Genomic DNA, 26,277 nt, shown 5'->3' on the forward strand with positions numbered 1-26,277 from the left:
GCTGACGCTAGAGTCGTGAGTTCGGCGCGTCAGGACGACTAAAGCCGGCCGATGCACCGGAAGCAGTCGTCGCAACTTCCGGAGGGGTTCACGCGCCTTGTGCAGTAGCTACGGGGCCCAGACACTGTTCTTGAAGTAGTAGGTGCACCAACATGTCCCGTGGTTCCAGTGCTGGCTTTGACCGCCACATTACCATTTTTTCACCTGAAGGCCGGCTCTACCAAGTAGGTGAGTGAACCAGGTGCGCCTTTGGTCCACTCGAACTGCTCTGTCATGTTACGGCCTGGAGTTTAGACCGGTGCCCAAGCATGGCCAGAGTTGGGGCAGGAGAAGGGCCTAGTCTGGCTTGACGTCCCGTCCCGTGGTGGTCTCACCACAGTCTGGAGGCAGGGATCACGGACCCGAAGGTTGGAGGCCTCTTGTTGTTCAGGGCGAGCGGCTTCACTGCTTGGACACAATAAAGAACTAAGCAAGGTAGGACCGTAATATCTGACTCGAACTTCCGGACGCCTGTTCACTTGTTACATTTAGGGCTAGATGGACCCAACGTCTGTACTTCTGTAAAGAGTAATTGGTTCTTTAACGTCCCAGTTAAAACGTCCTCTCCGTTTTGTTTGCAGCATGCACTTCTTTTTCTGTGGTTGTTTCCACACACATTTATAGTCTTCTGTGTGCCAGACACTGCTGAACCTAGGGGATGCAACGGTGTCTCCCCCACTCATACTGAAGCTCACAACTTAAAGGGAATGGCAGATAACGTAAACAAACGGATAAAAAGAAAAAAGGAGAATGCTAAATTACTAGTATCTACAGAGCTCAGCACATCTTTGGAAAACTGGTAGATAGAATGAGCTGCTCGTGAAACTAACATCCCCTTTTAACCCACATCTGTTTGCTCCTGTAAGTTTAAAAGCTGGTTCTGAATTGTAGATGAGGTGTGGTGAACTAGCTGTTTACTGAAGAAAGTTTTAGTGGAAAGAAAGTCTAAACTAGTTATTGTTTTTAATATAACAGCATATTTTTGTTGGGTGGAAATGCTGTCAGGGTTTAGGCTATGATTATAACTCTGGCTCTTAACCTCTTGCCATAGAAAATTTAATACCAAGAGAATCTGATTTACATCTGGGAATTTCAGAAGTAGAGTTAAAGGTAATTTGGAATGAAACCAGTCCACTGTATGGCTACATACAGTACATAATAAAGCAAGAAACAATATCATATTGAGTGATTCAGTAACCATTTTAACTCATCCCCAGTTGAAAAATATAGTCAATATTTTGGTCAGTAATATCCCGACAGAATGATTTTAAATTGCCTTGTTAAATAACACTCTCTTTGCTATTCAGAGCACTAATTAGTCAGTGCTAGGAAAAGGAAAGTGAAAGAATAGTTAGTATGAGCAAGCAGTATTGTGATGAAGAGTTCAGGCCCTGGAGCCCATACCTGGATTCAGATTCCTGCTCCATACTAGCTGGCCAAGTAATAGAATTTTAGCCATAGTTTTCTCTTTGCAAAATTGGGCTAATAATCCCTTCCTTATGTGGTGGTTTTGAGGACTAAATAAGGTGATGTATGTAGAGTGCTTAGCACAGTATTAAGTGCTCAGTAAATGTTACTAGATTCCTGTTAATTCTTTGGCTTTTTTGAGGGGGTTGGAGTTGGGGAGCTGTTAGATTAGATGCTTTGTAGATCTGACATATTTCCCATCTATGCTTGTTTCTCTAGTGAAATATATGTACATTACCATAATATTGTGCGTGCTGTTTGTTATTGGGTTGGCCAAAAAGTTTAGTTTTTTCTGTAAAAGAAACATTTTTCATTTTCACCAGTAACTTTATTGACTTGGATATTTTGATTATGTGGGTTATCTCCCACCGTTGGCCTCTAGTGGGTAGAGGCCAGGGGTTCTGGTAAATATCTTTCAAGGCATAAGACAGCCCCACAGCAAAGAATTACATGGTCACAACGTCATTAGTACCAAGAAACTTTGCAGACCACTTTTGACGCATTTGGTCAGTCACAGCACCTTCTTCATATACTGCACAAATCTTTTTTTTTTTTTTGCAGTTCAGTTGCGTTTTTACGTTTCTTGAAATAAGAAAGCATAATATGCCAAAAAGGTTGCATATATTCTTCTATCTTCAATATTGAAATTGCTGCAGAAAAATTCATCAATTTTGATAAGTTTTTTTTTTAATGCACAGAGATATGACAGCTGTCCCAATTCAATCGAACAAAGTTGTTTTGAAGTTACAGACAACTAAGCATTACTAGTGCCATCATACTGAAAAAAAACTAAATGAACTTTTTGGCCAACCCAATAGTTTATAAACTTTAGAACACACCTAAGACAAAGCATATGAAAATTATAGTGTGCAAACTTTAACACTGACAGTGGAAAAACAATATAACAAAAATGAGGAGGTGACAAAGGGAGGAAAGATTAATGGAAAGGTGAGTATGCTCATCTTTTGTAGTTGGGACTCGAGATAAATATAGTCTAAAGTTGATAAATCCAAATATAGACGTATAAGTTTAAAGTTAAAATGCTAACCATAAATATAAACAAATCATTGACAGTGTGTGTTTCCAGGGAGTAGGGAGACTTTTCATTGTCATTTGTACCCTTTGTAACTATTGAAAAATTTCTGTTGACATTTGTATTCAAGTTGTATGTGTGTGTGCACACGCATGCAAAAAATTGTAGAGCTATATACAGAGCATCTAGCTTTGAAATCTCATTTTAGGAATTCCCCAAGTTATCAAAAGGAAAACTAAGGCCCAAGTGGAGCAAATAAGCCTGGCTACTTTCAAGCCCTCCTCTTCTGCTTTGCTGATCTTTTGTTGGATAGGTTTGGCAAGAGAGGAGAGGAGCAGTCACTTGAATTTGTTTGCCAGATGGATGTGAGCACTGCCTGGTTGCTTCTAAGAGGGGAGCATAGTGATAAGGAACAGGAAAGAAATGGGCTGGTGGAGACAAACTGAAGAGGACAGTTTTTTAGTCTAGAAGTGACATTGTGCATTGAAGCCAGCATTCCTGGGTTTGAATCCCTGTTCCGCACCAACAACTATGAGAACTTTCTTCATGTGTAAAATAGAGATAATAAGTACACCTACTTTATAGGGCTGTAAAGTACTTAAGAACAGTGTCACGTAGTAAGTGTTCAGTAACTGTTTCTGTGAAGGATGCTGTCAGGAAGAAACAAGTGGCTGATAAAAATAGAATCAGGAGTTTTACAAATAAATGGACTGAGAAGTACTTACTATTTGCCTCTTTTGCTGTTAAAAAAATTGTTGTTTTAAAGTAGTGTTTCTCAACCCAGAGTTCTCATGCCCTCTTTGATTCTGATTTGAAATTAAACGTCTGTGCGTACACACGCGTATGTATATATCTATAAATACATACCTAACATAACTTCACAAAAAAGAAATGTGCTCAAACACTGATTGATATATATATATATTTAAGATTTTATTTATTTATTTTTAGAGACATGGGAAGAGAGGAAGAGAGGGAGAGAAACATCAGTGTGTGGTTGCCTCTCACATAGCCCCCACCAGGGACCCAGCCCACAACCCAGGCACATGCCCTGACTGGGAACTGAACCAGCGACCCCCCCAGTTCGCAGGCCTGTGCTCAATCCACTGAGCCAGGGCAAACACTGCTATATTTTGAAACTCCATATTCTCCTTCCCACTAGTACTCAGCTTTCTAGTGACTCCATCCACTTAAAGATCACTGTTTGAAAGTGTAGTATTTGGAGGCACCATGAAATGAGACACACTTTCCAGTTAAGTTATAATGTTAAAGACAGAATGAACAACTTCAAAAAATCTTAATAGCAAAATGTTGGTAGTCACACAGCATTAAAATTGAATGTATTAGACATATCCTGCCTTCCCCAGGAGAACATTTCTTGGGTTTTTTTGTTGTTTTTTTTTTAAATAACCCAACTTCATAGACTGTAGGGATCACTTTCCCAGTCCAGGTTTATATGGGGGGGAGAAAAGTTTTTATCTCCCAAAACTCAGTGTAGCATTTTAAACAAAATTATGAGTGAGAAAAGTCTTGAGGTACATTCCTATAGTTGGCAGAACCTCAAAGTCACCTGTAGATGCTGACGAGCATCCAGACAGGGAATGCACATCTCCACTATTGCTAGCATCACATGGAGCAGGTCATCCTGGGAGCCATCGCCTGGCATTGTGCTTGTCCTGATCTCTGTCACAGTGCCTTTTAGATTTAGCCCGTTTTTTTTTTCTTAGTATTATACATACGAGACCCATGAAAGTTGGGAAACTTTTGTAGGGAAGGAAACTAAGTGAGTAAGAGATTACTGAGAAAAAGAGATCTCTATTCAAAACAATTATTTATTATCCATTTTGTTTGTAATAAAGGAAGCAATTTACATTCTAATCTTACGGTTTGCTGTTAGGTTGAACCATATAAAACTGCTGATCTTGACTTTTTTTTACGTATAAAGTAACTGTTTCATAGGGCTCAACCAAATACTTACATATAGGTATGTATTTTACTGTTTATTTAAGTTACAGTTTAAGATATTGGTGACTCATGGTTAAGGATAATTCATTGTAATTTCTCCCATTTAGAAATGGGAAATGGGCTATTAGTTATTATTTTTCTGCATAATCTTGAGCATTCAAAAACATTACTACTGAGATAAACATAATAATGTTTACTAGTTTTGTAAGTTTCTGGAATTTTATCCAAAAAGCCCCAAAATCTTTAGTGATGGAAATAAAGTGTATTTATTACTATTTCCAGCATTTGAATTCTGGCTTTAAAAAAATAAATACAGCCCTGGCCAAGTGGCTCAGTTAATTGGAGCGTCCTCCCGTACACTGAAGGGTTTGATCCCTGCTCCAGGCGCACACAGGAGGCAACCAGTTAATGTTTCTCTCTTTCTCTCCCTCTGTCTCTAAAATCAAGAAATACATTCTTGGGTGAGGATTAAAATTTTTTTAATTAAATATGTTTTCAATAAATACATAAGCAAGGCTTTTAAATACTGCCCAAAAGTCATTATATTTTTTCTTAATTGGCCTTTTCCTCACCTCTGCGGTACACTGTGATACTGCCTTTTACCCTACCAGTGTCTTTTCCCCTAATTCTACCCGAGGACCTGCTTACTGATTTTAGAGTGGGGAAGGGAGGGAGAGAAACATTGGCACGAGAGAGAAATACCGATCCATTGCCTCTTGTGTGCACCCTAACTGGAGATTGAACCCACAGTGTAGGCATGTGCCCTGCACAGAATCAAACCTGCAACCTTTCAGTTTATTGGACTACAATCCAACCAACTGAGCATCACTAGCCTGGGCCCTACCACTATTTCTTCAGTTAAGAAGTTATTTCTAGATCCTTTACTCTTGACAGTTTCCAGTTTTCTGGAAATTAATACAAAATATATATTTTATCATAATAGTGTTATAATGGTGATTCATTTATACCAGGGTTGGAAGACTCATTTTCACCAGGGGCCACATCAGCCTTAAGGTTGCCTTTAAAGGGCCAAGTATAATTTAGGACTGTATAAATGTAACTACTCCTTAACAGTTAAGTGAGAGCTCGGCACTGCCACTGGGTGGACAAGGTGGTGGGCTGAATTTGGCCCTTGGGCCTTGTGTTTGCCACCTGTGACTTGTACAGAATTTTATTGAAAATTGCAACATACTACTAAAATGACAGTACAAAGAAGGGTACTGTGGGAAGTGACAGGGCCAGGGAGAGCCAGGAACGTTTCCTCAGAGAAGATGAATTGATCTAGATGGAGATCAGGTAAGGAAATTCTGGAGGGCCAGTGCATAGGCCATTGTGACTGGTGCATAGACAGTGACAGCTGGAAGAGTAGATTGTAGCAAAAATTTTGAAGAGATTTGGTACCATGCTAGGGTTTGGATTTTGTCCCATGGGTTTTAGGCATAGCTAGCAGAAGTCTTTTAGAATGATGGGCTTATTAGTAAGTCAGAATGCAGGAGAGTTCAGTGATGGCAGGACAACCAATTAGGAGAAGCTTGTTCACTAATCTATAAACCCTAATGAGTGAACTAAGGTACTGACACAGAAAGAGGAAGAGGAAACAGTAGATTTAAGAGAGGACGTTTGAGAAAGAAGAGGTGGAGAATTAAGGGTGGTACCAAGGTTTGTAACTTGAAAAGCTGAGCAGTTAGGAATACCATGATTTAAGATAAGGACTATAAGAAAAGTAGATTTATAGAGAGAGGCATTTATTTTCGTACATGCATGCCTGTGGACCACATAGGCATTTGTAAGTATGGGTTAAGTGCTAAAGATGACAGAGTTAGCAATGATAAGATAAAACATCCAGGGACAGGGAGAAATGACAGGATCCTGGGAAATACTAATATTTAAGAAACTGGCTGAAGAGATAAATGGGAGTAGAGATAAAGACCAAGAAGTTCAGAGGAGTAAAAGATGAACAGTAGGAATGATAAGTCTTTAAAAACTTTAAAATTCAGTTCCTCAGTTGCATTAACCGCATTTCTTGTACTCAATAGCCATAGGTAGCTAATGGTTATTATATTGGACAGTGCTAATATAGAGCATTGCCATCATCACAGAAAGTTCCATTGATTAGCACTAGTCTGTATAGAGAGGGAGGAGGAAGAGGACCCATTTAATTCACAGATGCATTCTCTATTAAGAAGCATTTTTTAATGTGTAAAATATTTTTTATGAGATGGAATTTTATTACGTGGTGGGGTAGCTTTATCTTTTGCTGCTTTTCTGTTTTGCATTTAAACAGACCAAATAAGGAATACAAATGAGTAAAGGAGGCTTGGTGAGATGTGACAAGGAGTGGTGGGAACTCTGGAAAACTACAAAACACTTGCCAGCCTTAGATGATTTTGCTATGTGTGAATGAAGGTCAAGTATCAACAGAAATTTTTCCCTTAAAAAAATAAATAAACCCATTTCAATTAACATCTTTCTAGAGCTCTGACTGGTGTGGCTGACTAGGTTGGGCATCATACCACAAATGGAAGGGTCACCTGTTGGATTTCCAGCAGAGCATATGCCTGGGTTGCAGGCCAGGTCCCTGGTTGGGGGCGTGCAACAGGCAACCAGTAGATGCTTCTGAAGATTGATGTTTCTCTCTCTCTCTCTTTCTCCCTCCCTTCCCCTCTCTCTAAAAATAAATAAATAAAATCTTTCTAGGAAACCCTGTATTCTAAGCCAACTTGAGTAAGTTGGGTTGGGTTCATGTCCAACCTTTGACTTAGTATCTTCTGGTTGCAAATTTAATTTTTAATTTCCTTGGTTCCTACTCTCTTTGATTCTTCAGTTTGGATATGGAAGATAGAAATATACATTTTAAAATGCTAAAATTAGTGGTGAAATACTAATTGCTATCGGAATTCAGAGAAAGGGTTGAAGAATGCCATCTGGAACAATCAGAGGAAGTCCATGGGAAATGAAAAAGGCTTAAGGGGGAAGGGCAGGCTTTGGCTAGATGGATGTAAGAATGAGAGGGCAATCCAGGCAGGACATAAAGAAGCAAAGACATGGTTATGGGAAGGATCAAGGTCTGTGAGTACACAGGATAATGTGAGAGGGGAGTTGGTATTAAAAACTAATAGTTCTCTGTGGCTATAAATGGAATATTTTTTTAAGCCAAAATTGTGTTCTGAACAATTGGGTAATAAAAGCAAACAATTGAAAATGTGGTACTGAAATTAGGCAAAATTAAGAATGGTGACCCAGATATTAGAATCATCTGTGTAGAAATGATTGTTCCTTAGCTCTATAATATCTACAGTGATAACCCCATCTTTTGGTCCTGATACTGGTGATTTATTTGTATTCTCATTTCCCTGATTAGTCTAGCTAGGGCTTTGTATTAGTTTCCTGTGACTTGTAGTAAATTACCACAAACTTGGTGGCTTAACAGAAATTTATTCTCTCACCATCCTGGAAGCCAGAAGTCCAAAGTCAGTATCGCTGGACCAAAATCAAGGTGTCAGGCAGGGCCGTGCTTCCTGGAGGCTCTCAGAGGGAATGCATTCTTTACCTCTTCTACTTCTAGAGGCTGCCAGCAGTCTTTGGCTTACAGCTTCATCATGCCAATCTTGTAGACCACCATCAGTGTCAAATCTCATTCTGCTCCCTCTTCACAGCACCTTTTCCTCTGTATGTGTAAAAACTCCCTTTGCTTCTCTTATACATATGATTGCATTTAGGGCCCACCAGGATAATCTCTAGATATTCAAGGTCCTTAAGTTAGTCACATCCGCAAAGACCTTTTTTGGGGGCCACATAAGGTAGTATTCACAGGTTCTAGGGATTAGGACATGGGTATCATTTGGGGACATTTGGATTTATAATTTTTTTCCAGAAAATCAGATTTTTATTGATATTCTCTTTTTGTCTATTTCTTTGATTTCTGATGCTTATTGTTTCTTCTAATCTGTGCTTACCTTTGCCCTTTTCTAGCTTCTTAAAGTGAAAACTTAAGTCACTGACTTTAGAGATTTTCTAATATAAACAATTAGGACTATTGTATCAGGTTTTTTTTTAATTTTGTTTATTGATTTTTTGTGTGTGTGTGAGAGAGAAAGAGAAAGGAAGGGAGAGAAAGGAACAGATGTGTTTGTTGTTCCACTTACGCATTCATTGATTGCTTCTTGTATGTGCCCTGATGGGAGATTGAGCCCACAACCTTTGGTATATCAGGATGATGTATCACTTTTCTACACGGCATAAAAATTACCACAGGTGTAGCAGGCTAAAGTAACACACTTACTAGCTCATAGTTTCTTTAGGACAGGAGTAGTCCAGGAACTGCTTAGCTGGGTCCTCTGTTTAGGATCTCACAAGGCTGCAATCATGGTGCTGTCCAAGCTCTATTATCATCTCGAGACTCAACTGGAGAAGAATCTGCTTTCAAACTCACTGAACTTGTTGACAGAATTCATTTTCTGGGAACTGAGGACCCCAGCTACTTGCTGGCTATTTACAGGGGGTTTATTGCCATGCAGCTACTTACCAAGCCAGCAAGAAGAATCTCTAGAGTGAGTCTGCTAGCAAGACAGTCTCGTATAATGTAATCAGGAGTGAGATATCCCATTACTTTTGCCATATTCAGTTTTTTAAAGGCAAGTTATAGGTCCTACCCACAATCAAGGGGGGGATTACGCAAAGATGTGAACACCAGGAGGCAAGGATTGTGGTTGAGAGGCCACTTTAGGGCCTATTCACCATAGCAATAAAATCCCTCCTGAACACTGTTTTATCTGCGTCCTACAACGTTTGTTATATTTTTATTACCTTTTAATTCAAAATAATGTTAAATTTCCTTTGTGATTACTTCTTTGACCATGGATTATTTAGAAGTGTTTTTAAATTTGCAAATACTTAGGGATTTCAATACTTTAAAGTTTGTCAAGACTCGTTTCATGGCCTAACATATGAACCGTGTGCATTTACATTATACCGATGTATCACACGCCTGCATATTGTTTAGTTGCTCCCAACAGTATTCAGATATCAACTAGGTCAAGGTGGCTGATAATGTATGTCATATCATATATGTCTACTTTTGTGTACATCTCTGTTTCTAGCAGTTGGCTGAGTGACATTATTATAAACCCATTATTTAAATGGGTGGGAATGGGCCACTTCTTTTTTTAGTTTTGTTGGTTTTCCTTTCATGTTTATTGAAGTACTCTTATAAGGTATGTAGTCCCTCCAACTTTCTGATGCTTACTGTTTATATGGTATATGTTTTTATCCATTTATTTTTATGTATTTATTTTTTAGATAGGGGAAGAGAGGGGGAGAAGCATCAGTGTGTGGTTGCCTCTCTAATATCCCTCACTGGGCACCTGGCCTGCAACACAGGCATGTGCCCTGACTGGGAATCGAACTGGCAACCCTTTAGTTTGCAGGCTGGCACTCAGTCCACTGTGCCACACCAGCCAGGGCAACAGCATGTATTTGAGTCTTGCTTATTCATCCATTCTGACAGTTTCTGCTTTTTATTGGAATGTTTTGTCCATTAACATTTAATGCAGTTGTTAACATGATTAAAGTGTATTGTTTTATTATTTGATACTCTGTTTTGTTTGTTCCTCTATACCATCTTCCTTGCCCTCTTTTAAGTTACTTGGATATTTTTTAGAATTCATTTTAATCTATTAGCTTTTTGGCTACTTTGCAATTTTTTTAGTGGTTGCTCTAAGGACTATAATATACATGCTTAACTTCTCCCAGTCTTCTTAGAGTTAATATTTATCACCTGACATAAAATGTACAGACCTTGAAACCTTATAAGTCCATTTACTCCCTTTCTATATATAGGTAAAATTACATATTTTGAAAACTCCATGAATATTATGGTTTCTGTTAGTTTTTTTTTTAGGAATTAAAGAATAAAAGCATCTTATATTTACCTTTCTTGATGTTCTTCATTTCTAAAGGTTGGAGTTTTCATTTGCTGTCATTTTTCCTTCACCCCAAAGACCTTCCATTTAGACTTTTTCTGGCAGGTCTGGAAGTGTATTTTACCTTCATTCTTGAAGGATTTTTTTTTTTTTTAATCTTCGGAGGTGAAGGGAAGGAGAGAAGTATCAATGTATGGTTGCCTCTCGTGTATCCCTTGCTGGGAACTGGCCTACAACCCAGGCATGTGCCCTGACTGGGAATCTAAATTTATTGGGGTGACATTGGTTAGTAAGATTCCATAGGTTTCAAGTGTACATTTCTGTAATACATGATGTATATATTGCATTGTGTGCCCACCACCCAAAGTCATATCATCTTCCATTGCCGTATATTTGGCCCCCTTTACCCTTGACTACCCCTCCCACCCACCCCTTCCCTCTGGTAACCATGATACGTTGTCTGTGTCTATGAGTTTCAGTTTTATATCCTGTGTATGAGTGGAATCATATGGTTCTTACCCTTTTCTGACTGACTTATTTGGCTTAGCATAATATTCTTAAACACTTTTTTTTTAGATTTAAAAAAATTTATCTTTAGAGGAGAAGGGAAGGAGAGAAGGAGAGAAATATCAATGTATGGTTGCTTCTCCCGCGTCCCCTACTGGGAACTGGCCTGCAACCCAGGCATGTGCCCTGACTGGGAATCAAACCACGATCCCCTGGTTCGCAGGCCCGTGCTCAATTCACTGAGCTACACCAGCCAGGGCAGCATAATATTCTTAAAGTCCATCCATGTTGTAAGTGGCAGTATTTCATCTCATGGCTGAGGAGTATTCTGTCGTATATATTATTTGTACTACATCTTTATCCAATCATCTGGTGAAGGACACTTCAGTTGTTTCCATGACTTGGTCTTTATCCAATCATCTGGTGAAGGACACTTCAGTTGTTTCCATGACTTGGTCACTGCAGATGGTGCTGCAGTAAACATAGCTGAGCACGTATCTTTGCAAATAAATGTTTTCAAGTTTTTCAGGTGGGTACTCAGAAGAGGGATTACTGGATCATATGGTTACTCTAGTCTTAATTTTTTGAGGAACCACCAGCCTTTTCATTAGTGGCTGTGGCAGTCAGCATTCCCACCAGTAGTGAGTGAGGGTTCCCTTTTCTTCACAACTTCTCTCAACACTTTTGTTTTAAAGATTTTATTTATTTATTTTTAGAGAGGGGAAGGGAGGGAGTAGGAGAGGGAAACATCAGTGTGTGGTTGCCTCTCACGCACACCCCACAGGGGACCTGGCCTGCAACTCAGGCATGTGCCCTAACTGGGAATGAAACCGGTGACCCTTAGATTCACAGGCCCACACTCAATCCACTGAGCCACACAAGCCAGGACTCAACACTTGTTATTGTCTTGTTGATAATAGCCATTCTGACGAGTGAGGTGGTATCTCATTGTACTTTTCGTTTGCCTTTCCTCAATAGCTAGCAAAGTCGAGCATATTTTCATATATCTGTTGGCCATTTGTATGTGTGATTGGGAGAAGTGTCTGTTCAGGTCTCCTGCTCATTTTTTAATTGGATTGTTTGTTTGATGTTGAGTTGTAGTGGTCCTTTATATGTTTTGGATATTAACCCCCTGACGGAGTTGTAGTTTATAAATACCATCTCCCATTCTGGTTGGTTGTCTTTTTGTTCTGTTGGCGATTTCTTTTGCTGTGCAGAAGCTCTTTTAGTTTGATATAGTCCCATCATTTGTTTTTGACATTACTTCGCTTGCCTTTGGGGTCAAATTCATAAAATCTTTTCTAAGACTGTCGAGTCTTGTCTGAGGGGTCAGACTGCCCAGTTCCTCCAGAGGCAGGGAACTAGGAGCAAGATGGTTTACCTCTTACATGGACAAGTGGTAGACATCTGGTGTCAGCCCTCATGGAGATTATCTTGAATAACAGATTTCTTTTGGGGAATTAGGTGTGTTCATAATTTTGTTTTTTCAAAACTTTGCTTCAGCAAGATGTGAAAAAGAAGAGTCTGCCAAAACTCATCTGATTCCAGGTATGATGATGGAAGAGGAGCCCCAGGAAACTCCCCCCGAGCCCCAAGAATGGGTCAAGATTAATCATCTGCAGGGTCCCGTCCTCCTGCAGTGGCTGGTGGTAGAGGAAGTCATGTCTACTCTAAGAAGCAGATAGCTGGACATGCACACTCATAGCAGAAGGAAACCATCAAGCAGTGGGAGGATATTTTTGTTGGTTATAGAATTCAGAACTGATGGTTTTTCTTTCCACACTTTAATGATGTTTCACTATCTTCAATGAAGTCTGCAGAATTCAAATCATTGTGCTCTTATGTATAATCTTTTCTTTCTTTCGGTTTCAATTTTTTTCCTATTTTTAGTTTTCAGGAATTTGTAGTGAACCTACATGCGGTTTTCCACGTATTTACCCACTTAGAGCTTGTTGAATCTCAGTCTGAATTTTATGTCCTTTGCTGTATTTGAAACATTTTAGCCATTCTTTTTTCAGATTTCTGTTTCTCCATATAGGACTTCATGATACAACACCTTGTGGTGTTGACCCACATTGTCCTTTTTACTGTTATTAATTTTTGTATCTATTCATTATTATCTTCATTCTGTAGTTGAGTCCTTTTGGTTAATTTTTTTATTCCAATTGCTTGTTTCAGTTTTACAGTTTCTCTTTGGTTCTTTTGTACTTCCTCTGCTGAGATTTCCTATCTCATTTCATTTTGAGAATATTTTCCATTGAGCATAGTTTTAATTACTTTGCTTGTTAATACAATATCTGGATTATCTCAGGATTGGTCTCTTGTTTGGACCAGTGGATCATGTTTTCCTGGTTTTAGTTTTGTTTTGTGTGTTTTTGTATGTTGAATAATTCTGGATTGACCTGAACATTTGTGAATGTTAGGTTGTGAAGACTGGATTCTGTTATATTCCTCTAAAGAGTGTTGATTTGTTCTAGAAGACACTTAATTTGGGTGGCAGCTCAAAATGTCACTTTTTTTTATCCTTAGTTAGGCTGCCTGGAGTCTGTCTTATACAAGGCAGGACCAACCCCCCCCCCGAATTTATGTATAAAAAAATGTGTATTTATTCTTACATGTTCAAACTTCAGTCACCTTCAGAGTACTTTCCATTCAATACAGTACACCTATCAAGACCTTTTTTTTCCACAGCTCAAAACAGTTTTTGAAGTCTTTGATTTTGATGCCTTTTAGTGCTTCTGCCATTTTTTGTTTCACCTCTTCCACATTGGCAAAACGTTTCCCTTTGAGGACTTTTCTCATCCAGGGAAAGGAAAAAACATACATCGGAGTGAGCTCAAAAACATACCGGGAGTGATCTCACTTGGGGTGAGATCGGGTGAATAGGGAGGGTGGGGCATGGGGATCGTGCCTTTTTTTTTTTGCCAAAAACTGCCTAACACTCAGTGCAGTGTGGGCAGGTACACTCATAAACAATCCATCATGAAATGGCCAAGTGCATTGAAAGGGTCTTTAAAAAAAGTTTACTTGAGCCATGGCTCAGTGAATGAGTGATGGGCCTGCAAACCGAAAGGTCCCCATTTTGACTCCCAGTCAGGGCACGTGCCCAAGTTTCAGGGCACGTGCCCAAGTTTCAAGCCAGGTCCCCAGATGGGGGCATGCGGGAGGCAGCTGATTGATGTATCTCTCACATATTGCTGTTTCTCTCCTTTTTCTCCCTCCCTTCCCTCTAAAAGTAAATAAATTTTTTTTTTAAAGTCACTGAAGCTGAACGCAGCTTCTTACAACACCAGCTGGTACACTGACCTAGTGGGGGAAGCCTGTACCACCCTTCAAAAGATAATTCCAGGTTTTTTGGGGTCCCCTCCTTGTATATGTGCGGTTATAGAATCAGCTAGAGATTTGGGTGGTGTTTATATGTAGAAGTTAGGGCTCTCCCTCTCTGGCTCTCTTATCTTTCTCCCTCGCTTTCCAGCATCTGTGGTTACCCACTATCCCAAACTATTCTCTAGTTCTTTAGGCCAAAAGGATTGGGTTTTCTATGGGTGTTTAGCCCTGACTGGAGCTTGGACTCAAGCTATAAACCACAAAAATGGAAAATTCACCCCATGTCATTCCTTTCTTCCAAACATTGACTCTTCCTCTAGAATCTTTCTACTTTGGACTACTTTCTTGTTTCTTTGGGTAGTTATTGTTTTGTCTAGAGTTTATAGTTTTTTTTTTAATCTGTGGAGGGATGGTCTGGTAGAAGTTTTCTTGGCCATGTGAGAAACAGAACTGAGAAGCATTTAAAAATGTATTTTAGAAGTTATTTGCAGTGTACTAGGATGGTAAAATATTATAATTAGCCAATTAAATCTGAGGTAGATTTAAGGACTCCTTAAAGTGATTTTTTCCATACCCTGGCTGGTGTGGCTCAGTGGATGAGTGCCAGCCTATAAACCAAAGGGTCACCAGTTTGCTTCCCAGTCAGGGCACATGCCTGGGTTGCTGGCCAGGTCCTCAGGAGGGGGTGCACGAGAGGCAACCACACATTGATGTTTCTTTCCCTCTCTTTCTCCCTGCCCCTCTCTATAAATAAATAAATAGAATCTTTAAAAAAACACAGACTACTAATCTTTTAAAGAACAGACTACTAATTTAAGAATGAAGTGATTTTTCCAGTCTTTTTACTCTTTTGTTCTCTGTTCAATAAATAGCCATTCAGAAACGTTTGATAAAGGATTTTTATTGTAGCTAAGGATTTATACGAAAATCCTTAGCTAGTCCTCATCACCAATGGCTTTTTGAACAAATGAGGTCAGGCCTTAGACCCAATGCCCAGAGTAATATGTGACAGAATTTTTAAAGCATCTATTATGTGGGAAAATGTGGATACTGATTGGAGTTGAGTAATTTTTTCTTTTATATTATCTTTTGTCTTTTCATATTTCCCAAAATGAGTATATATTAATTTTCGTTGCCATTTTCCCAGTTACAAAATATTAAATTTAAGTATTATGGAAATAAATAACATAGAAAGGGATAGTCTCATCTGTAATTCTGTTCTCCAAAGGCCGCCATTATCAACTAAACTACGTGGTGCCAACTAGTTTGTTTTTATGCTGCTCTTTTGATGCAGCTGTTTTAACTGAGTAATGGTTTGACAGCAGCTAGAAGGACACAAACTGAAGTTTGCTATAGACAAACTAAAGAATCCTATGTTGTAGGTAACGTGGAAAAATGCAAGAGGGGTGATCCAGAAAAATTCAGCTTGGTAGGGAAAAAACAGTGCAAAATAATCTAAGAGCAATTAAAATTGTGTGTGGTCAAATTAGTTATTGACCAAAAATTAACAGAAATAAAAAATCTTGAGAAAACTTAAAGCAGCTTAGTTTGACCCAGCTAAACCAGACTTAGTAGAAATAATGGCCACAAAACCAAGTTTTAAAATGATAAAACAGCCATGGCTGGGTAGTTCAGTTAGTTAGAGCATTGTTCCTAATGTGTCAAGGTTCCAGGTTCAATCCCTGGTCAGAGCACATCCAAGAATCAACCAACGAATGCAACAAATCAATGTTTGTCTCTCTCTCCCCCTCTCTCTCTCTCTGTCCCCCTTCTTCTCCACTGCCTTTCCTTTCTCTCTAAAATCAATAAATAAAAATGTTTTTTTAAATAAAATGATAAAACATAATTAATAAATATTTGATAAAATTTATCTTTATTTGAAATTTGCTACTTGAGCCTGATAAAACTGATTTCAGTAAAATTAAAATAGAAACGGAGTTGGTTTAACTATGATTTGTTATTATTGTTATATTGAGTTTTCATGTCCTAGATAATATTCTCTGTTAGGTTTTATAGCTCTCATTCTTTTTAATAACTGCTTAATATCCCATTGCATGAATCTATGATAATTATTCTGCCTTTTAAAAAAATCTCTTCTGTTTTCCAGAATATGCTTTTAAGGCCATTAACCAGGGTGGTCTTACATCGGTAGCTGTCAGAGGGAAGGACTGTGCAGTAGTCGTCACACAGAAGAAAGTACCTGTAAGTAGTACTGCCCAGGCAGCCAGTTGTTACCGAATGTAATGCTGGGATTTTTCACGAGTTTGTACAAAGGTATATTATTGCCTATATATGTTAACATTATTCTTGCTTTGACTCTGCTTTCCTAGTATTTATTAAGCCACTATGGACAGTGTGAGTAGACAGAATCAACATATTAAATTTTGTGATGTGATGATAAGCACAGTGGGATTTCTAGGTCTTTTTTCTTCGTGAATGGACCTTGAAACTCACTTTGGCGAGCCATAGTCCTGCCTTGGAAACATTTCATCTTAAAATGGAAAACAGTTTTTGAACAAATGATGAGATGTTTGTTCCCTTTTTAAAAAATTGGTGTTAACTATAAAGTGAACAGAAGACATTTATTATATAGTGTATTGTTATAATTCCATTCTTATTTTTATCACTATACAGAGACCTGTGATTTTCATTATCTTGATTTATTTTGTTCACTAGGACAAATTACTGGATTCCAGCACAGTGACTCACTTATTCAAGATAACCGAAAACATTGGCTGTGTGATGACAGGAATGACAGGTGATTGGCCTGATATCTACTCAGATTTGTTATTTCTGCAAAATATTCTTGAGTTTCATACTAATTGTTATACTAGTTTTATACTAAAGGAAGTGCCTTATTTTTCAGGTGATATGAGTAGATTTGCAGTTTTCTAAGGCTAGTATCAATATCTTCAGAGTATTGTGAGCTTTTTAAAAATAATGAATATAATAGAATTAAATACTGTTACTATTGTTAAAGAAACTGGGCTGAGGCCCCTCTCCTAGATGGTGTATTTCAGATGTAGTTAATAGTTTAAGGGGATATAAATCAGTATATCTCAAACCTGGTAAAATTGATACTGGTTAGAAATAGGTCAGAATTATAAACTACTACTTTGGGTTTTTGTTTTCTGAAATCTAGGGAAAATTCATGCTTACCAAAAAAATATCAAGAGAAACATTATTCTCCCTCCTTAAAATGTATTCTTAGGGAGTTATTAGGTATAGATAATATTTTGATAGCTGATGAAAGGCTCAGAATAAAAAGACAGTACTGTGTTTACAACTTCATCTTAAAGTTTGTTATTTTTGTCATGTACTTGTTGCTGGGTCATTCACTGTTCATTAGTATGAGAAAAAGCCATAGTGCACTACTTCAGTTTTCCTTAAGACATACTGGAGATATATATCCATAAATGTGGAAAATTGTCTGGCTTGGAGGTTCATTCTTTCCTTGTAAAGAACTAAATCTTTTTTCTGCTCTTAGCTGACAGCAGATCCCAGGTACAGAGGGCACGCTACGAGGCAGCTAATTGGAAATACAAGTATGGCTATGAGATTCCTGTGGACATGCTGTGTAAAAGAATTGCTGACATTTCTCAGGTCTACACACAGAATGCTGAAATGAGGCCTCTTGGTTGTTGTAAGTATATTAAGAAGCCTCCCAAGTAATTGATGAATTTAGATTTTTTTTTTAGAGAAGATGCATAAAGTTATTTCATTAACACCTGGATTCTGAATATATGGTTTAGAAATTATATAAGGTAAGGAAATCTTTATAATAAATCAGCAATGAAGGATAGGTTTCACAACAGTATTTACAGTATTATTTTTTAGCTTTAGATGCTATTAGTCTTTTTATCAAAATATTTCTAGTTAGGGTATGTGATTTGAAAGATCCAAGCTGTTGCTCTATCAGGCTGTTGTAATGTAGATTCCGCAGCAGTTCTAGATGACTAGTTTAAAGGAAATGCCTAAATGCAGTGTCTTAACAGTGTGGTGGTTTGGGGGGTTTTTTTGACCACCCTAAAGAATCAGGCTCACACACACATGCCTGTGATTCATATGTTTAGAATAAATTTCTTTTTTTTTTTAGCTTTTATTTACTTTTAGAGAGGGGAAGGGAGGGAGAAAGAGGGAGAGAAACATCATTGTGATTGATATACATCAATCGGTTGCCTCTCACACACCCCCAACCAGGGACCCAGCCCACAACCCAGGCATGTGCCCTGACTGGGAATCAAACCGGTGATCCTTCTGTTCACAGGCCAGTACCCAATCCACTTTGCCACATCAGCCAGGGCTAGAATAGATGTCTTTAAAAAAATAAATAAATAAAATAAAATTTCATTGGGAGAAGGATAAGATTTACTGATTTTGACTTAATAAAATAAATTACCCTGAAGAATTCAATGTTTTTTCTGACATAGTGTTATTCATTTATGAGAATTAAAGCAGTCAACATAATGATTTCTCTTTGGCATCTAATCCTATTTTTTGACTTCTCACTTAAAAATTCTCCCTTGATTTCTTCAGTACTCTTTTTCTCCTCCACTTCACTTTCCGTAGCTCATCCTGTTCTACTGGTCTCGCTGTGCTGCTGCTCACCAGATTTCTGTCCTTGGGTCTTCTCTCCCTTTTTGTTCTGTCTGTGTGGTCTCACCTACTTCCATGGCTTCATTTATAACCTGTATGCCAGTCACTCCCACATTAGCAGTAGCCCAGTCCCCTCTTCCATGTCCCACAGACTCTTCAAGCTTGAAATCATTGCAGTAGGAATCATCACTGCTTTCATCCTCATCTGTCCCCTCCCCATCTTCCCTGATCATCTAATCAGTCATCAAGCTTTTCCTCAGAATATGGGTTCCTTCTCAATTTCTTCTGTCATTTTTTCATCATCTCTTCCCTTTGCCAGTAAATTTACCTTTCTCTTCTCTCCCTTCTCACTGTTTCCTAGTCTTTCATAAGGCTGCATGAGTTATCATCCTGAGGTCAAGCTTTGGTTGTTGATCCCTTGGAAAAGTGATTACTCATTGGCTAGGTTGTAATTCCCAACTCTTGAATATGAATGACGTGCAGGCCCCCTAACAGTTTACTCCGAAGTGGCCTCTTTCTTGTACTGTTTTCCTCCCTCATCTGAAGACCCAGTAATACACAGACCATTCCCTGGGCATACCCTGCAGGGCCTTTCATGTCTGGCTCCTTTTGCCCTGATTGTCCTTTACATTCTTACCACCTATTAAGTCGTGCCTGTCTTGCAAGACCCTAGAGAAAGTGTTTCTGGCTTCCCCCAGGCAGTAAGTGGATATCTCTTTTGTGTTGCCCTTGTACTTTGTATACATTAAACTATAAAGTGTAAAGAAAATTCCAGGGTAAGATTAACATTTGAATAAAGCAGATACCTGATCCCTGTCATAGTGTTTGTCGATAAACTAAGTTTGAAAATTCCTCATTAGTAGACTATAAAACATTTATAAATGTGAATAGTCAGTTCTTGGAAGAAAACACTTTAAAAAGAGGTTCAAATCTAGAATGTAAGAAAGCAGGAGTTAAGCCACTCTTAATATTTTGTGACCTGCTCTGCTGAGTACAAAGAAGTGTGGTAGCAGTGGCTCTTCTGTTGTATCATTCTAATAACATGATTAATTTGTAATAGATTTATGTGCAGAATTTCGAATTGAGTTTATACTGATTAGTAGGGAAACACAGACCAGCAGGAGCCAAGCCCGGCAGTGCAGAGGTGAGCAGCAGCACCCAGGCGTGGTTCACATCATTGTTCCAGTGCCCAGGGGGTGTTAGGTTCATTTCAGTTCCCTTGAACCTTAACCAGTTGTTCTTAATTTTTTTTAAAAGAAAAAGTATTTCCTGATCAAGTAAATTTGAGAGCTACTGAGCTAAAAGTAGATCAGCCTACAGCAGAGAATTTTAGAGCACTTAATATGCTTTTGTATGTTATTTTCTCTATAAAAGAGTTATATGAAAAGTAGTTTTTCCAAATTTATTGGAGTTCAAAGGAACATGCTTTGAACAATAATAGCAAGGATTCGAAAAGTTGTAAATTAATTTGTGATCATTGGAACTTTCTAAAAATTTGGATAAAACCTTTCAAGAAATGGAGATTTCTGTTACCTAATTTGTGTGATAACCTGTATTTTATTTGTCTTTTTTTTTTCAAAGCAAAACACGTATTCTAAAAGAGCTGACCAGAGTAATGATTAACAACTGCTAAGAAATTTTGTTGTATAAAGGTATAAGACATCAAATGAGGGTGGGTCTTTCTCTCTTTTTAGGTATGATTTTAATTGGTATAGATGAAGAACAAGGCCCACAGGTGTACAAGTGTGATCCTGCAGGTTACTACTGTGGCTTTAAAGCCACTGCAGCAGGAGTAAAGCAAACCGAGTCAACCAGCTTTCTTGAAAAAAAAGTGAAGAAGAAATTTGATTGGACCTTTGAACAGACAGTGGAAGTAAGTGAAGCAAAAGAAGCTGAGGGTTTTTTGTTTGGGGGTTTTTTTGCTTTTATATTTTATTTTATTTTTTTTTATATTTTAGTTGTTCAAGTACAGTTTTCTGCCTTTTACTCTCAACCCAGCTCATTCTCCCAGCCCTCCCCACCTCCCTACCATTTCCACCCCCCTCCCCAATTATTATCCATGTGTCCTTTATACTTGTTCCTGCAAACCCTTCCCCTTTTCCCCTGAAATTCCCTTCCCACTCCTCTCTGGTTGGTCACTGTCACCCTGTTCTCTATTTCAGTGTCTTTGGTTATATTTTGCTCGCTTGTTTATTTTGTCAGTTAGGTTCCTGTTAAAGGTGAGATCATATGGTATTTATCTTTTACCACCTGGCTTATTTCACTTAGCATAATGCTTTCCAGTTCCATCCATGCTGTCAATAAGGGTAGGAGCTCCTTCTTTCTTTCTGCTGCATAGAATTCCATTGTGTAAATGTTCCATAGTTTTTGATCCATTCATTTACTTTCCTTTACTGATGGGCACCTACGTTGCTTCCAACACTTGGCTATTATAAATTGTGCTGCTATGAACATTGGGGTGCATAGATTCTTTTGGATTGGTGTTTCAGGGTTCTTAAGATATAATGCTAACAATGGAATTGCTGGGTCAAAAGGCAGATCCACTTTTAGTTTTTGAGAAAATTCCATACTGTTTTCCATAGTGGTTGTACCAGTCTGCAAACCCACCAACAATGAACTAGGGTTCCCTTTTCTCCACAACCTCACTAGCACTTGTTGTTTGTTGCTTTGTTTATTATGGCCATTCTGACCAGTGTGAAGTGGTATCTCATTGTGGTTTTAATTTGCATCTCTCTGATAGCTAGAGATATTGAGCATCTTCTCATGTGTCTCTGGATCCTCTGTATGTCCTCCTTGGAGAAGTGTCTGTTTAAATCCTTTGCCCATTTTTTTTTTTTTCATCAATGTATGGTTGCTTCTGGTGCATCCCCTGCTGAGAACTGGCCTGCAGGGTACTGGCCTGCAACCCAGGTATGTGCCCTGACTGGGAATCGAACCGCGATTGTCTGGTTCGCAGGCCCGAGCTCAATCCACTGAGCTACACCAGCCAGGGCCTTTGCCCATTTTTTAGGTGGATTGAACCTGAGTCTTTTGTGCTGTATGGAAGAGTGAAGGTCATTGCACACTTGACCATCTATAAATTCTGTTCCTGGGTTATATCACAAGATCCAAGTGTGTCAGTTTAATAGTAAAACTCTTGTCATTCAGCTGACATGGAAACAGTGAGGACTGTTTTTATTCACTTAATTCCCCATTCTTGTTTCATAATGTATTTGAACTTGCTTTCAATAAAACACATGTAAAATGGAAAAAAATATAACTAAGAATAGGAATCAAGTCTAGACCTGAAGACCTGCATGCATAGTTATGATTCAAATTAGTCTTAAGCTTCTTGGTAGCAAAAATGAAAAAATTGAGTCAGTAATGTTGCCGTTACGGTATACCAACGGCAAAATAAATAGCCACGCACCAAGTTCTTAGGGGAAGCAAACATCTTCCTAGTAAAAGAATATGGTCAAGAGATGACTTGGCAGAGAAATTATATCTAGGATGCAAAATTGGAGCTAGCTTTGTGCAGGGTTCTGGAGGGGATTATTTATTATGATTGGGAACTTTTACATTGATAGAACAAGCTAAAATTCTTATACAAATATTTAGTTAGTAACATTAGACTAAAGAAGCCTCTTATTTATTGCCAGAAAGTTATTTTAGATTTTGGAATGAGGATCTGGGCTATAGCCATTTCTAAAGACTAACAACGTGATTCTGACAAATGACAAAGGAAACATTACCATCTAATACTTTTATGTTTGGTTGTCAGTATTATTTATACTTACGGGAGATATAAAGCTAGATTTTTCAGGGGGTGTTTTTTGAATCTTTTATTTTGTAAATTTATTATTTTATTTACTTATTTTTCTTTAGAGGGGAAGGGAAGGAGAGAGGGAAAGAAATATCAATGTATGGTTGCCTCTCGTGTGTTCCCTGCAGGGAACTGGCCTGCAACCCAGGCATGTGCTCTGACTGGGAATTGAACTGCGATCCTTTGGTTCACAGTCCTATGCTCAGTCCTGTGCTCAATCCACTGAGCTATACCAGCCAGGATATAAAGCTAGTTTTTATTTGGGAGGTACTATACCCTGTTTAAATGTTTCTTAAAGGTTTTTTTTATGGCAACTCATAATCACATAAGTAATTAATCACATCAGATACAGAACAACTTAAAACATTATTAAATTGTTATTCTGTAAATTTCTTGAAAGAGACCATATCATTCATCTTTATCCGCCCATTGTCTCACTCCAGGTTAGAAGCACAGTGCCTACTATGTAGTGATTATCAACCAGATGGACAGTTTTGTGTGAATCTTCCTATTTTGTTTGATGACCCCTTTGGTTTATGGCTGGATTGGTATAAACAAGTTTCTTATCATTGGCAGGTGACACCATAGCATAAGCAGCCTGTCAGTAATGTGTGGCTATGGAACTACATCACCAAAACAGGGAGCAAGAATGAATACCTTGTGGTTAATTTATTATTTGAATAAGCCTAGAAGCTCTGAAAAATACAATATTTTAATGTTGATACTTTTTTCCAGACTGCAATTACATGCCTGTCTACTGTTCTATCAATTGATTTCAAACCTTCTGAAATAGAAGTTGGAGTAGTTACAGTTGAAAATCCTAAATTCAGGTGAGTTGTATTATCAGCCAGGTACTTAAAGAAGTTTGCCAAGTGATAAATTCCAGCCTAGAAAAGTAAAGATGTGGGGGCCCATTTGTCCTATAACTTAGGGAGGAAAAAAAATTTTTCTTAACCTGCAATTGTAGTTTTTTTCTTTAACACTTGAGAGATCTGTTTTAAAACTTACTGGATGTCAAAATAAACTATTTTTTTAAATAATAATAAATAAATAGAAGTAGTAATGAACACTTCCTCCCCCCCCAAAAAAACCTAGGTATCTCTTGAAGAGAGACATAACTGCTTTTCTCCTTATTTCAGATTGATTTTATATCTAATGCCAGAGGTGACATAAAATAATCTCTTTTATATAAGGAGTAAAGGAAGCATAAGTGGTTGTTCTTTTAATTTATTTTTTAGCTTAAGGTCAGTAGAAATTCCAAATGTCAATGTAGTTACCAGGTTTTTCAGGTGGAACCTTGACTATTTAGTGGTTATTTAATTGAAGAGCAAGCTGAAACACTAATATACATAAAACCCTATCTGGAGATCTTTGGAAGCCCCAAATTTTGAATACAGCTCATTGAATTGCAGATGCTTGATGTCTGTCTGTTCTTACTAGGTGAACTAAGTGACTGACTCCTTAAATCAACCTTGCAGCTTCCATGAGTCAAATCTGTACTGGATGCTTAACACAGATAGGTTCACTGAATTCTCCCATCAACCCAATGAGGTTGTTACTTACCATGAACTTGGTTGCTTTTTTGAATAATGGAAAATACTTCAGTTAGGTCCATGGATGCAAGGAACTGGTAGAAGGCATCTTAACTCTTCGGTCACAATTATAAAGACACATGCTTGTGGTTCAGGGTAGGAAAAAAGATGGTTAGATAATCTAAACTTAACCAGACCTGTAGGAGTTTTTTTGCTAGTGTTCCTTTTTTTTTCTAATTTGTTCTTTTTGTTGCCTGTAGGTAAGTGATACAAACATGAAAGATTTAAGAACATTTTATAGAATTAAAAAAAAAATTTTTTTTCTGTAGGAAAAGTTTGTCTTTTTTTTTTTCAACAGTAAAATTCCATCAAGAGGAATTTACAGATCTTTCTAGAGGACTTGTAATTAGTTTTTGTTTCCTATTCCGAGACCCTCCTATAACCTTTAAAATTTTTATTTCCGTCAGTTAGTTAAATCGATAAGAAACCAAAGGCCCCATATCTTCAAAAAGCCCTTGTACCATTTTAAATTGTCATAGTAAATATATGTAAGTAAGAACTAAACTATATAACATGAACAGCAACGACTGTATAAACTACGTACATTGCCCCAATTTGCCCTAAGTAGTGTTGCTTTGACAAATTTCACTCTTTAGAAGTCTAGCAGTAATAAGTCATGTTAAAGGGTGCCAAGCAGTTGATTTCTGTGTTGCAAACATCATTTAGAAAATACCATTTGTTCAGTATGGAATGTCTTCTTATGTCTCAGCTGATTACAGTCTTGAGTTATACTAGGTATAAAGGCATTTGGACATAGGAGCTAAAATGGAATGCTTTGTATGTAGTTTAGCTTCATATTTAACTATTTTCTATTATAGCCGAAGTAAAAGGGTTTTGTTTTCAAGAGACCTAATTGTATGTAGATCTGCTGTCAAGTAAACATTTTTGTGTATAGAGGGAGTTGGTAGGACGTTGGGACATCCCTTCAAAATAATCTAAAGGGATGAATGGTGGGTATACAGAATTTGTAAAGATTAGCTATAAATTGGTAATTGTTGAAGTTGGGTGTTTGGTACACACGAGTTCATTACTATCCATTCTATTTTTGTGTGTTTGGAATTCTGCATAATAGAAGTTTTCAAAAAGTAAAGAGTTTGCGTTTTCCCCCCTTTGCTTTCTAGGATTCTTACAGAAGCAGAGATTGATGCCCACCTTGTGGCTCTAGCAGAGAGAGACTAAACATGGAAGAGTTTACCAAATCCATGAAGCCACTTGCCTGTGTGTTTGGTAACAATAGACCAACATTATGGAGGCCCCTGGATTGAAAAAGGAACCTCTCCCTCTCCTCCTGCCATTGAAATGGTTAGGACTCTATACAAATAAAAACAGTGCTTTTGGAAAATAATTGCATCCTGTCTCTTTTACCTCCAGTTTTAGATGTGAAGCCTTTAGTTCATGCAGACTGTTATATATGTTCACCATCTTAACATTGTGACTTTATTCACTTTGTTGTCAGAGATCTAAGTTTATGTGGTTTAAGGAACTTAACTGCCAGAAATATAAACTATAGCTATATGGCATAATTAATAAATAGCAAACTAAAACTCAAGTTTTAAAACTCTCTGACTGTAAGTTGGCATGTGAGGCAAGGCCTTTATTTTACAATTCCTCATTAATGCAAATGAGGTGTTTCTGGACTTGGACTCCAAGTCCCATTGGAGGTTTTAATTATAGTAAAAAGATTAGCATTATTGATATTCAGTACTTTTGAGATACACAATAAAAAACAGTATTTTCACGCTTGCTGGTGTGGCTCAGTGGATTGAGCACCTGCCTGTGAACCAAAGGGTCACTGATTCAATTCCCAGTCAGGGCACATGTCTGGGTTGCAGGCCAGGTCCCCAGTAGGGGGCGTGTTTGAGGCAACCACACATTGATGTTTCTCTCCCTCTCTTTCTCCTTCCCCTATTTCTAAAGATACACATAAATATTTTTTTAAAAACCAATATTTTTAAGAGCAGAAATTTAGTTACCTTTGGGAAACAGGGCTAGAAAAGTTGTAGAATATGAGTGTTTTCTCTGCCTTAA

At 38.0% G+C, this 26,277-nt stretch overlaps 1 protein-coding gene across 2 annotated transcripts; it reads left to right on the forward strand.

Moving 5' to 3' along the window:
• Positions 1 to 49: 49 nt before the first annotated feature.
• On the forward strand, positions 50 to 25,606 carry PSMA6 (proteasome 20S subunit alpha 6). Of its 2 annotated transcripts, none has more exons than XM_037136072.2 (7): positions 50 to 228; positions 16,367 to 16,461; positions 16,936 to 17,017; positions 17,747 to 17,902; positions 20,550 to 20,728; positions 23,393 to 23,487; positions 25,371 to 25,606. In XM_037136072.2, the coding sequence occupies exons 1-7, from the start codon at positions 153 to 155 to the stop codon at positions 25,426 to 25,428; spliced, it is 741 nt and encodes a 246-aa protein (XP_036991967.1). In that variant the 5' UTR covers positions 50 to 152; the 3' UTR covers positions 25,429 to 25,606. The 2 variants fall into 2 exon arrangements, with proteins under 2 accessions (XP_036991967.1, XP_053528515.1); XM_053672540.1 differs by lacking the exon at positions 50 to 228 and adding an exon at positions 279 to 474.
• The last annotated feature ends 671 nt before the right edge of the window (positions 25,607 to 26,277 follow it).

This window comes from Artibeus jamaicensis, unplaced genomic scaffold (assembly GCF_021234435.1).
Source record: "Artibeus jamaicensis isolate MK-2021 breed Jamaican fruit bat unplaced genomic scaffold, CSHL_Jam_final contig_760, whole genome shotgun sequence".
Taxonomy (NCBI): domain Eukaryota; kingdom Metazoa; phylum Chordata; class Mammalia; order Chiroptera; family Phyllostomidae; genus Artibeus; species Artibeus jamaicensis.

Excerpts from the sequence above, each read along its gene's own strand:
- PSMA6 (XM_037136072.2), top strand. The coding sequence starts at position 153 with ATGTCCCGTGGTTCCAGTGCTGGCTTTGACCGCCACATTACCATTTTT. Across the intron at positions 20,729-23,392 it reads CCTTTGAACAGACAGTGGAA|ACTGCAATTACATGCCTGTC; the intron begins GTAAGTGAAGCA and ends ACTTTTTTCCAG. Across the intron at positions 23,488-25,370 it reads GTTGAAAATCCTAAATTCAG|GATTCTTACAGAAGCAGAGA; the intron begins GTGAGTTGTATT and ends TTTGCTTTCTAG.